Source organism: Dendropsophus ebraccatus, chromosome 1, assembly GCF_027789765.1.
Source record: "Dendropsophus ebraccatus isolate aDenEbr1 chromosome 1, aDenEbr1.pat, whole genome shotgun sequence".
In the NCBI taxonomy this organism is placed as follows: domain Eukaryota; kingdom Metazoa; phylum Chordata; class Amphibia; order Anura; family Hylidae; genus Dendropsophus; species Dendropsophus ebraccatus.
Window position 1 is genome coordinate 228,292,619 of NC_091454.1, and position 11,751 is coordinate 228,304,369.

The following is an 11,751-nucleotide window of genomic DNA, read 5'->3' on the forward strand; positions in this document are numbered from 1 at the left end:
CCAAATGTGGGAGAGTTTTCCTGAATGCGTGTTACCAGCATTTGTCATGCTTTAAAATGTTTGTTTCCTTTAGCAAATATGGGGTTTTGTACCAAAGTACCATTGATTTGTAAGAATTCTTTTGAATTTTCACGCATTTGGAAAAACCATGGCCGTGTTTAAAAAATTCATGAAACTGCAGAAGGAGTGAAAAATCTATTTAGTTCTTTTTCCTATGCTGTAATATATGCCTGGCTTTGGCTTTGCTAACTAACAAGCCCTTATATGCCCTAAATAAAAGGCCCTTAGGGAAGTGCTCCATATTTAATTGGCATTCAAGCCAGGAGGTTTCTCTATAGATTGGGTATTTTTCAAGAAATTTGTAACAGTCTCTTAAAAATGCTCTGTTTGTACCCCTAATGGTACATGCCCTAGTAGGACATCCAGGGCCGGTATGTCTTTAGTCACCCATGTGTGTTGATTGGAATATGTAATAACTCAGTGCACAGTAAGGCTAGTGATACAGGAGCATTATTCAAAAAGGCTGAGATTAACCCTACTGGCATATGTGGCGAATGGTTTTTGCTTACATCTCATAGAAGGTCTTCTAGGGTGTTCCGACCCACTTGGCAGTGTAAGACAGACAGACAACCTATGAGGTTAACTGCCTGGGGGAGCATGACTCCCCTCTGGGCAGTGGCAGCAGGAGAAGGCGGTATGACACAGCCTCCTCCCGCTGCCCGATCGTCGTTAGGGACGTTGGGGGGGGGGTTAGGGAGGGACAGCATGGAAAACGTCATGTTGCAGGAACTGCCTGCATTACCTGACATTTCCCAAATGTCATTTTGCGGCAAGGGGTTAAAGAATCCCAGATTTTACAGTACCTTTTTGTGAAGTTTAAAAGCTGGATATTAGGAAGTCACATACATTATCTGTACATTATTGATCATGCTGCTCACAATCTAATTGAATTAATATTCATTAATCTTAAAAACAATACTGAAAGAATTAAAAAGTGTAGCATGGTTGTCTATAATGATATAACAACATGGCATTGTCAGAGAACAGAATACTAGACAAGTATAACGCTAGTACCTGAGACGTCTATAAATCTTTTTACGTAAAGACTTTTTAATATCATTATTCTTTAGACTGTATATAATGGGGTTGATAAGAGGGGTAAATACAGTATACAGCAGGGAGAGGATCTTACTCATGGTCGAGGATTTTCCTCTTGTTGGAACAACATAAACACTGAATATAGTCCCGTAAAATATGGAGACCACAATGAGGTGGGAGCTACAGGTGGAGAAGGCTTTCTGTCTACCAGTACTGGATGGGATCCTTAAAGTGGTGACAATAATTCTGGTATATGAGAAAATAATTATTACTATGGGAACCAAAGTTAACAGAATGCCAAGAAAAGAAACTTCCAGCTGAACATTGTAGGAATCAGAACAAGAAAGTTCTAGTAGAGGAAGAGTATCACAGAAGAAATGGTCAATGATGTTCGGTCCACAAAAGTCTAACATTACTATTGTTATGAGGAGACACAAAATAATGGAAAAAGCCGCCAACCAAGAGATGACGGACAATATCATACTGTATGTACTTGTCATGATTGAGGAGTAATGGAGGGGATTACTGATGGCCACATATCTGTCATAGGACATCACTGTGAGGAGAAGACATTCAGAAGCTTCTGAGGCAACAAATAAATAAAACTGAGTCATACAACCAATAAAAGTAATGGCTCCTCTATTATATAATAGAATATGAAGCATGTTGGGGACAATATCTGTGGTCAGCAGGAGGTCACAAATGGAGAGTTGTGAGATAAAGAAGTACATTGGGGTGTGGAGGATCTTGCTGGTGGACACCAGGGTGATGATCAGGAGATTCATGAACATTGTAAACCAGTAAATCACAATGAGCAGAGAGAACATTAGAATTCTTATATTCTGACTGACCTGAAATCCTAAGAGGATAAACTCTGTGACAGCCGTCATATTGGTCTTCTCTGGGGGTGTACTTACTATAGAGGAGGCCCATGTGGCTGCTATGGGGGTTCTGGAGATAGAGGGTCCAGTCCAGGCTGATCTTGTCCTCATTGTAGTTGATGGGGAGAAGCTGCACAGGGATGAGGTCTTCACCAGAGCTAGAATGTCGGCAAGAGGGGAAAAAGTTTATCATGGAAGTAATATGGAAGAGGCTGGATCTGCCATCTACTATGCAAAAAGAAAAAAGACCCAACTTTTTATTGTGGTCTCCGTCCTCCAGAAATACATCTTGTGGTTGTAAATCTTAATTGGTCTTCTGTAGATACTTTTCTCCTATGAAACAATTCCTCCATAATGTGACTAAGAGACTTAAAAAGTATTAAAAAAAAAATAAAAGTAAAGTAAAGTTGGTAAAAATATATAAAACTCTGCCCCTAATAAAAATAAATATAAAAGAAAGACAGGAAAAAGAAAGAATCGATTTGGATTACCCCAAGGTCCTTGTTTCAGATGGGACCTCCAGATCCCACAGAGATTTCCAGACACTTCATGGAGAATAAAGGATATTTATTTCAGCAATGTGTTTTGTCTGATGAAGAGGATAAGATGATGAGAAATATATGAGAAATCTTACCATAACCGGTGAGACATTCCTGAAATAAGCCTAAACGTTAGTCAAAATGAACACAAACTTATTGATAACAGTTATTACAATTTTTTTGTTTTATTTTATCAATATTAATATTTTTGATGCTTACATTTTGTACAGATGAGGATGTGCCTGGTGGCGGCTCAGTGCTTCCCTCTCAGAATCTCCGTCCTGTTCAGCCTCCTGATCCCCATGAAACAGAAGAAGCTTCCAGTGTTCCGGGGCTGTTAGATGTAAGAACCTGCAGAGTATCAGACCCATGAAGGTGCCCTATACTGCTATAGAGCCAGAAGAGGCCATATTTATATCCTGTACATACTGAGAAGCTTCATCCTAATCATCTCTGGGGAGATTTCTGGGCCCTTGTCTCCTGTGTATAAATTACCCATCTATTCCCAGCCTGGAAGGTCTATGGGATAATCTTCTCCATAGAGCTGATCAGCACTTAGGATCAAAGATTTCACAGAAAGCTCTCTACAAAAAGTACGACTTTCTGTTTTTCAGTGTTTGTTGGGATCTTGGGTCAAGCTATCTATCACTCAGATATTGTGACAAATACCACAGCTAGAGATAAGATTCACAGCAAATAAGGCATTAAATTTGCTCTGTCGCGATTAGCCTGATTTGCTTCACCAATTCACTAAGCATGGCGGGTGGGATAGTGGTGGTATAATCCCTTGCGTCCATGAAATAAGGAGAAAGCTCCAGTCCGTAGCCCCCCCCCCCCTTTATAGTGCGCCATGCTGCTGCCGACAGCACTCAGGTGTCGAGGAGGTAGCAGCAGGGATAGAGAGCAGGAAGAAGAGATATGAAATAGGATAGTTTAGTGCAGTCCATATTGTGGGTAGTTGTAGGTGGGTGCTGTCAACAGTATACAAGTGTGTGGCTGCTGTCAAGCTAGTATCTAGTTAATCCATTCAGTTCTGCTGGTAAAGTAAACCCAGTGTTGCTGTTTAGTGGAATTCCTGCTGTATTTTATAAAAAAAAAATCAATACAGTCCCAATCAAAACCCTTCCCACCCCTGTCTAATAAGCTGTTCTACCTCTTCCCTTCCAAGTGAGCCCCCATTAGTTAACATATAACATAATCCCAGCAGTATGTCCAAGTATGCCAAGAAAACTGGGCTTTCTGTGGGTATTGCAAGTGTCAGCGGCCAAGGCGGCCCTAGTGGAACGCAGTGCAGTCGTGGTACTGGTTATCTCAGATGCAGCGGAGAAAGGTTTAGCTACCAGTGACACAAACTGGGCAGCCTGAGATCGTGGACTGGCTTCTTAAAAGTTCTAGCTCCACATCAGGCAGTACCCAAACTCGGACACAGCAGGCCATAACATAGTTTCTTCACGGCAGCGGGGAGGGCTCACACATGTTCCTTGCTTTGTTCATGTGCTGAACTCTTTCCCAGGACTATAAGGTTTCCAGAAAGAAATTATGCACGCTCTTCAGCCACTCGTAAATGGCAAGAAAAGCCCTCCACAAGAAACAACGTCAACACGGACTGCAGGAACATTGGCTGATCTGCGGTATGCCGACAGGGTGGGACTCATCCCTCCATATGTTGTATCGGCTCTACCAACAGAGATTGGCAGTTTCTGACTTCATCATAGAGGCCACACTAAATAACATCATTGCAGACGGAACTCGGGGCAGAGAGACTGCCTATGATGTCCATCTGAGCCCGGAGATGGACCAATTGGTTCTGGAGAAGAAGGAGGTATATGGCCAAGTGTTTCAAACACCACTGGCTAGTACTGTATCTGTGGCCTGGAAACACCTGAGGATATGGAGGAGTCTATTTGGGAAGAGGATAACCATAGCGCACCCTGGAATTACACCAAGGACATGGGTGAGGAAAGGTAATTGATTGAGTGCTTGCGTTTAGACACCCGCATAAAAGACGTGGGATGTGCGTGGGAGGGATGAGTTCTGGAAATTACTTTTTTTGCACCAACGGACAGGCCCGCAAACGTCAAACTGTACCATAAGCTACTGCAAAGTAGTTTGGTTGAGGCCTATCAGGAAAAAACCTATTCTGCATGATCAACAAGTCATAAGGACCTTGGCCAGTCTACAACAATGACAATAACAAGTGTGAGGGGAAGCAGTTGCCATGTTAGCCACTTGAGCCCGCAGACAATGATAAGCGACCTCCTGAAGCCACCAGAGGAAGAGACCGAGCCCCACACAGGCAGCAGCTAAAATTTTAAGTTAAATCCTACTTGGAATCCCCCTTGTCCCTGAATATTTCAGACCCGGTGCAATTCTGAGCAGAAAAGCTGGACATAAGTGATCTTACCCCTTACGCCAAAAATTTCTTAGTATAATCAAATAACCAATATCCATAGTCAATTTGGATATATTCAAAAAGATACAATGTTTAAATTTAGTGCCCATGCCCAAATATTGCTAACACAAGCATATATTATGCACACCAGGTTAACACCCCGCCAAAAGACAATATGTAAACCCATGCCCCAAAAACAGTATTATCCAGACACACACCCATGACTATGGTTCACACAGAGGACATTTCCTATCTTGTTAAGCATATAGTAGTATAGTATAGTAGTAGTATAGGTTTCAACCCTTGCAATTGTGCAAAGGAATCTTACAATTTCAGTCCCATTTTCCTGGGCCCGCATGGTAACTGGACAGTAACTCTTCATAGGATTTTTAAGATATCACAAGCGCACTTAGAGCTCGCACAATGGTTACTGATAAGGTAATTGTTGTGGGACGTTTTAATGGCTCCTATGTTCTCTTGAGTGGTTTAAAGCTATAGGAAGGGTTCCTGATGAGGTATATATCAGAGAGGCTAATGTACTCTAAATGTGATATAAGAAACGTCTATAGCTACTACCAGCAGTTACCTGTTGCTGAAAGGCCGGTTACTTTGCCTTGCTTAGAGTGCATTCATCTGGGAATAGTTGTTTTTCGGTTTCTGCTGCCTAAAACCCACAGTGGATGAGATGCTGTTTTATAGCGACCGTCAGTACTATGGGGCGGGCTATAAAACAAAGTTCAGTGCGGAACTACCCTGTTTAATACTGAAACTGCCTATTTCCCAAAGTCTACATAGTACTGACCGGCATAATGATTCGCTGTTGGTTTTACCCAGCAGCCTTGGAGCAACATATGAATGCTCCATTAGGGTGAGGTTTTTTGGAGTGACCAAAGCGAGGGTGGGGCGGTGACTCCCATACCCCATCAGGAGTTTTCCCCCTACCAGTTCATTTAAGCTGGGCACAGCTTAAACACCCCAAGAGATTAATGCATCGGTTGCTTCTTGCATTTTGTTAAAGTATTAAGCCGTTGTAGAGATGTATGCATGTCTTGGAAAAAGTCAGAGTCCCAGATTCAGCAAGGTTTTTCAACAGATAGGGGGACATTTATGAAATGTCCGTCCGAGGCGTACGCCAGGGAGAAGGTGCAGATTCGCCCTTTCTCCCTGGTGTACTCCTGAGGGACACAGGTTTAGATTTAGTACTGCTGCATTTACTAAAAGGCGTGCGCCTCTTAGTGAATCCTGCCTGGGAAAAAGGGTGGGGGCTAGTATAAGACCGACATAATTGTACGCCATGCTTCATAAATAAGTGTCTGTTTTAGAGCCTTCAAAGCCCCTAATGGGGCTGCCACTTTACAATGTATACGGCTGTCCAGGGAGTTCATGCCGCTGATCCACCGGCGTCCAATGATGCCCATGGAGAACATTTTATTTGATGCCGCAGTTCAGTGTCCACTGTTCTTCTGGGAGAAAACATCATTTAAAACCACAAATTTTGTCAATGTTCACTGCTGTGCTGGGTAAAAATTGAGTTTACGCAGATGATCCACAAGATCTACTGCTGTCCATGACTAAAATGGAATGATTGACAGGCTGATTGACATTTTAAAAATATTTACATTTTCCAACTTTTGATACTGTCACAAATACAATCGGCGGAGGAAGCCGGAGCCGGGATCAGGTAATGTATAGTCTCCGAAGACTGGGGGTTAACTGGGGGGGGGGGCTGCGGACAAACTCGCAGCAGGGATGTATATCAATGCTGCGAGTTTGTCTGCCATTGAGTACACAGGGCCACAGTACACAGCGAATTCGCAGCTAGAAACTCGCTACGGATCTGGCAAGTTGGTTTGTAGCCTTAAGGAGATTTGTTTGTATGCGATTTGTGAATAATCACAAACTTTGCAAAATGAATTTCTGAGTGATTTGCTCATCTCTAGCCACAGAGTTCCTGCAAGACGACCAGCTAGACTTCTGCACATAGTATCTTGCAGCACTCTTGGTCACCACACAGTCAGTCAGCCCCACAAGGGCCTAGGATAGACACATTGAAGATAGCCACCACAACAGCCTGGCTAGTATTCAACTGACCACTGGGTCTTCCTGGGAGCCGCAACCTTCATCCAAGCCTGTTGGGATCGCCACTACCACAACCCCTGAGTCATTCCTGAAGGCTGTTAATGATGATTACCTGTAAGTCGAACTGATACCAGACTGCAGCTCACACTGGGTCACTCAAAAAAATTTAATCAAAATTAAAATGGCGATTATACTGGTGCCACTTCTACTAATGGGATACAAAGGGTGCCACACAAGGGGAGGTGAAAGGGTACTTGAAGGAAAATTGGAAAGTGTTAAATGGTTAATTAGAAAGTTTATATATTTTATGCCGCTGTTCCACCAGGGTCCACTGCTGTCCATGGCGGAAATTGAATGAGTGGCCGATTGACATTTTTTAAAGTTGTCGTTTTCCAATTTTTCACACTGTAACAACAACATCATCTGAAAACCTGAGACACTAACAATAATATGTATAATTTTATTTATATAGGATGAACAAAGTTCTTTACAATTCTAGAGAGTACATAAATAGACACAATAGACATTACAGAGATATACATGTAGCCATCAAGCCGTACATGATGAATGAGGGCCCTGCTCACAAGAGCTTACAGACTATAAGGAGAGGATGGAGACAAAAGGTAGAGGGCCAGAAATGCTTCATTGTTACTATGGTCCAGCCATCTTTAGAAATAACGACTTCCATAACCCCCGTCAATCTCCGTATTGGACCCCTGGACAACCTCTTTAATGCTTGGTGTGTGGGTGTTTGTGTGTGTGTGGGGGGGGGGGTGATCAATCAAATTAGGGATATTAAGCCTGCTTGTGTTTTGAGGAAACGTTTATAAACCTGATCATGTAAAGACTTCTTTATATCATTATTCTTTAGACTGTATATAATAGGGTTGATGAGAGGGGTAAATACAGTATATAGCAGGGACAGGATCTTACTGATGGTTGAGGATTGTATTCTCTTTGGAACAACATAAACACCGAACATAGTCCAGTAGAATATGGAGACCACAATGAGGTGGGAGCTACAGGTGGAGAAGGCTTTCTGTCTACCAGTACTGGATGTGATCCTTAAGATGGTGACAATAATTCTGGTATATGAGAATATAATTATTATTATTGGGAATAAAGTTAATGGAATGCCTAATAAAGACATTTCCAGCTGAGTATCGTAAAGATCAGTACAGGAAAGTTCTAGTACAGGAAGAGTATCACAGAAGAAATGGTCAATGATGTTCGGTCCACAAAAGTTTAGCATCAGTATTGCAAATGTTAGAAATGACATAATGCAGAAAGCCGCCAACCAAGAGATGATGGACAATATAACACAATATGTACTTGTCATGATAGACGCATAACGGAGGGGATTACAGATGGCCACATATCTGTCATAGGACATCACAGCCAGGAGGAAACACTCAGATGCTTCTAAGGAACCAAAGACATAAAGTTGAATCATACAACCTACAAAAGTAATGGCTTCTCTATTATATAGTAGTATATGGAGCATGTTGGGGACAATATCTGTGGTCAGCAAGATGTCAGTGATGGAGAGATGTGAGATGAAGAAGTACATTGGGGTGTGGAGGATCTTGCTGGTGGACACCAGGGTGATGATCAGGAGATTCATGAACATTGTAAACCAGTAAATCACAATGAGCAGAGAGAACATTAGAATTCTTATATTCTGACTGACCTGAAACCCTAAGAGGATGAACTCTGTGACAGCCGTCATATTGGTCTTCTCCGGGGGTGTACGTACTATAGAGGAGGCCCATGTGGCTGCTATGGGGGTCTCAGAGATAAAGGGTCCAGTCCAGGTTGATCTTGTCCTCATTGTAGTTGATGGGGAGAAGCTGCACAGGGATGAGGTCTTCACCAGAGCTAGACGGTCAGCAAGGAAGAATAAATGTACCATGAGAATAAAATATAGGGAGTAAAAATAATAAATGGAAAGGGAAAAAACATCATGTTAACATGGCCTAAAACACGTAACACTTACACCTGGGATGTCCTACAGATGAGGATGGGTCTGGTGGCGGCTCAGTGCTTCCCTCTCAGAATCTCCGTCCTGTTCAGCCTCCTGATCCCCATGAAACAGAAGAAGCTTCCAGTGTTCCGGGGCTGTTAGATGTAAGAACCTGCAGAGTATCAGACCCATGAAGGTGCCCTATACTGCTATAGAGCCAGAAGAGGCCATATTTATATCCTGTACATACTGAGAAGCTTCATCCTAATCATCTCTGGGGAGATTTCTGGGCCCTTGTCTCCTGTGTAGATATTACCCATCTATTCCCAGCCTGGAAGCTCTATGGGATCATCTTCTCCATAGAGATGATCAGCACTTAGGACCAATCATGTCACTTTTCTCACAATTCTATATACAATGTACGAATTTCTGTTTATAACAAGTCGAGTAAGTTTTATTGACGTTAAATTTTCACATTCATATTTAGCCTTTTATGAAGCCCATCCGCCACATCACACAATGAGGGAAAAGTAAAGACTTAAATCAAGGCAGACGTCAGCAACTGGCAAACCTGGGAGAGTGCCAGGGCCTCATGCTCCTTGGGAAGCCCAGGTGCGGTCCCTTGCCCTTTAACTGTAAAATCTAACACTCTGAGTATGGAGCCATTTGCTCATCACCCCACCGGACACCCTTGTGGACATACCCAGCACTATGTCTGGGCTCACAAGAAGCCTCTGTGCTTTTACTCTGGAGTAACATCACTCTGCTTACAGAGTGGGGAGAAAGAGGGGGTGCCAGTAGACTGTTCAGTATTCTGGTAAGTATGGGTGTTTTTATTATTATCATTATTATTATTATTATTATTATTATTAGTAGTAGTAGTAGTAGTAGTTGTAGTAGTAGTAGTAGTAGTCGTAGTTACAGAGGGCAGATGTTTACATTGGGGGTGGGCGGTTGGGGGTAATAAATCTCAGGGGTGATTACCAACCACAAGGATACTTACTGAATTTACTGGTGGGGGAGAACTACAGTACCAGTGACTAGGGGACTACCAAGAATAAGGCACAGAAGGACATTATACTAAAGTGACAGCTAGGTCATTGTGAATTAAGTGGCCTAACAGGTTTAATAGACAAGATAATTATAAGCAGGGATAGTATCGGAAATCCTAAATCATTATTAAGCATGGAAAAAGGGCAAAACTTTGAGATACGTCGGTATATTTACCAGGATCGGGCAAAGGGATAATTAAGGCTTGAGAGTTTTCCTCGGGGAAAGACCTCATGGACATGGACACGACTAAAGAAGCACAGGAAGAACGGAGACAGAGTAGGGTAGAGAGTTTTCTAGTAAGTGTTAGAGAATCCGTCTGGTCCAGGGGCTTTTTCTGCTGGGAGAGCTTTAACAACAGAATAAAGCTCATCCAAGGTGACGTCTCGGTTCAGGTCATCAAGTTTCCTAGGAAGAGAGTCAGGAAGTGTTATTAGCTGTATCAGTCATTGGTGGAATAGAGGAGCCGGATTTCTAATTAAACAGACTACTATAGTAATCTGTAAAACTATATCCAATCTCCTCAGGAGCCACCACCGTCTTCTTAGTTGTAGGATGTGGATGGAATTCTTGTCTTTGTATTCTTCGCCTTCAATCTGTCTGCTAAGAATTTACCAGCTTTGTTACTTTAAGAATTATATGTGGCTTTAAGCTTATTAAATGATTACTCACACGAAAAAGTAATGCCCCAATCAATTGTAAGCGGAGTTCTCTTAGTTCTTTGCTTTGCATATCTGTTACATCATTTTGCTTGTTCACTGATTCCCAATGTTGAATCCGTACAAGCGAATCTGAAACGGTCTGATTATGTCAGCAACTTACCTGACCGCGGCCGCGTCTGTCCCGGCCGGAGCACAGCGCCGCCCTCCTCGATGAGGCCGGGAGAGTCAGTTAACCCTTCAGCGGAAGTCATATTTTCTAAACTGTGCACAGTTTGCCCCCAAGCTCATCAGAGCTTGGTTAAAGCCCAAGAACAATACAGAAAACATGCTAATAAAAGACGCATATCTGGCCATCAATATGCTGTAGGAGAAAAAGTCTGGTTGTCTACTAGAAACCTGAGGTTAAGGGTACAATCTGGTAAACTAGCACCTAAGTATGTTGGTCCATACAGCATTGTGGAAATGATTAACCCTGTTACCTTCAGACTAAAACTACCTGCATCACTTCGCATACATAACGTGTTCCATAAATCACTTCTGAAAAAGTATGTTCCTCCTGTTGCGCCGTCTCCTCCTCCTGCTCCACTGGTCATCCAGGGGGAGTTGGAGTATGAGGTGGAAAGAATTTTGAATTCTCGTTGGGTACAGGGGTCTTTGCAATATTTGGATCATTGGAAAGGGTTTGGTCCGGAAGAGCGTACGTGGGTTCCCAGCGGAGATATGCATGCCCCTCGTCTGGTTAAACAGTTCCATACATGCAATCCATCTAAGCCGGGTCCCTTGAGTAAGGGTCCGGAGGCCCCTCCTGAAGGGGGGGGGGGTAATGTCAGCAACTTACTGTAACGCCTGGAGTCGTTGATCCACTGAACTGTAACTAACGATGGTGGTAACCTCACCAGGGAGCGGAGTCTAAGGGGCCGCTGGGATGGACTTGCTGCGGCAGGCGACCCCCAGGTCGCTACCCCTGGCTTGGTTGCTAGTGACGGCAGGCGAGGCGTGGCAGGAGCAGTAGGCAGGAGATAGTGCAGGCAGAGGTCTGTAGGCGTAATCGCAGGTGGCGGACAGTACCCAGGAACAATAGGAAGGC

The 11,751-nt window shown here is 43.2% G+C and overlaps 2 protein-coding genes across 2 annotated transcripts; both read right to left on the minus strand.

Moving 5' to 3' along the window:
* Window positions 1–1,067: 1,067 nt before the first annotated feature.
* On the minus strand, window positions 1,068–2,090 carry LOC138786240 (olfactory receptor 10A7-like). The gene has a single exon (XM_069963088.1). The coding sequence runs from the start codon at window positions 2,088–2,090 to the stop codon at window positions 1,068–1,070; it is 1,023 nt and encodes a 340-aa protein (XP_069819189.1).
* A 5,680-nt stretch (window positions 2,091–7,770) lies between these two features.
* LOC138786247 (olfactory receptor 10A7-like) lies at window positions 7,771–8,718 on the minus strand. Its single transcript, XM_069963102.1, has one exon. The coding sequence runs from the start codon at window positions 8,716–8,718 to the stop codon at window positions 7,771–7,773; it is 948 nt and encodes a 315-aa protein (XP_069819203.1).
* Between the last annotated feature and the right edge of the window lie 3,033 nt (window positions 8,719–11,751).

Bases quoted from the DNA above. Each gene is read 5' to 3' on its own strand.
- LOC138786247 (XM_069963102.1), bottom strand. From the start codon at position 8,718: ATGACGGCTGTCACAGAGTTCATCCTCTTAGGGTTTCAGGTCAGTCAG.
- LOC138786240 (XM_069963088.1), bottom strand. From the start codon at position 2,090: ATGAGGACAAGATCAGCCTGGACTGGACCCTCTATCTCCAGAACCCCC.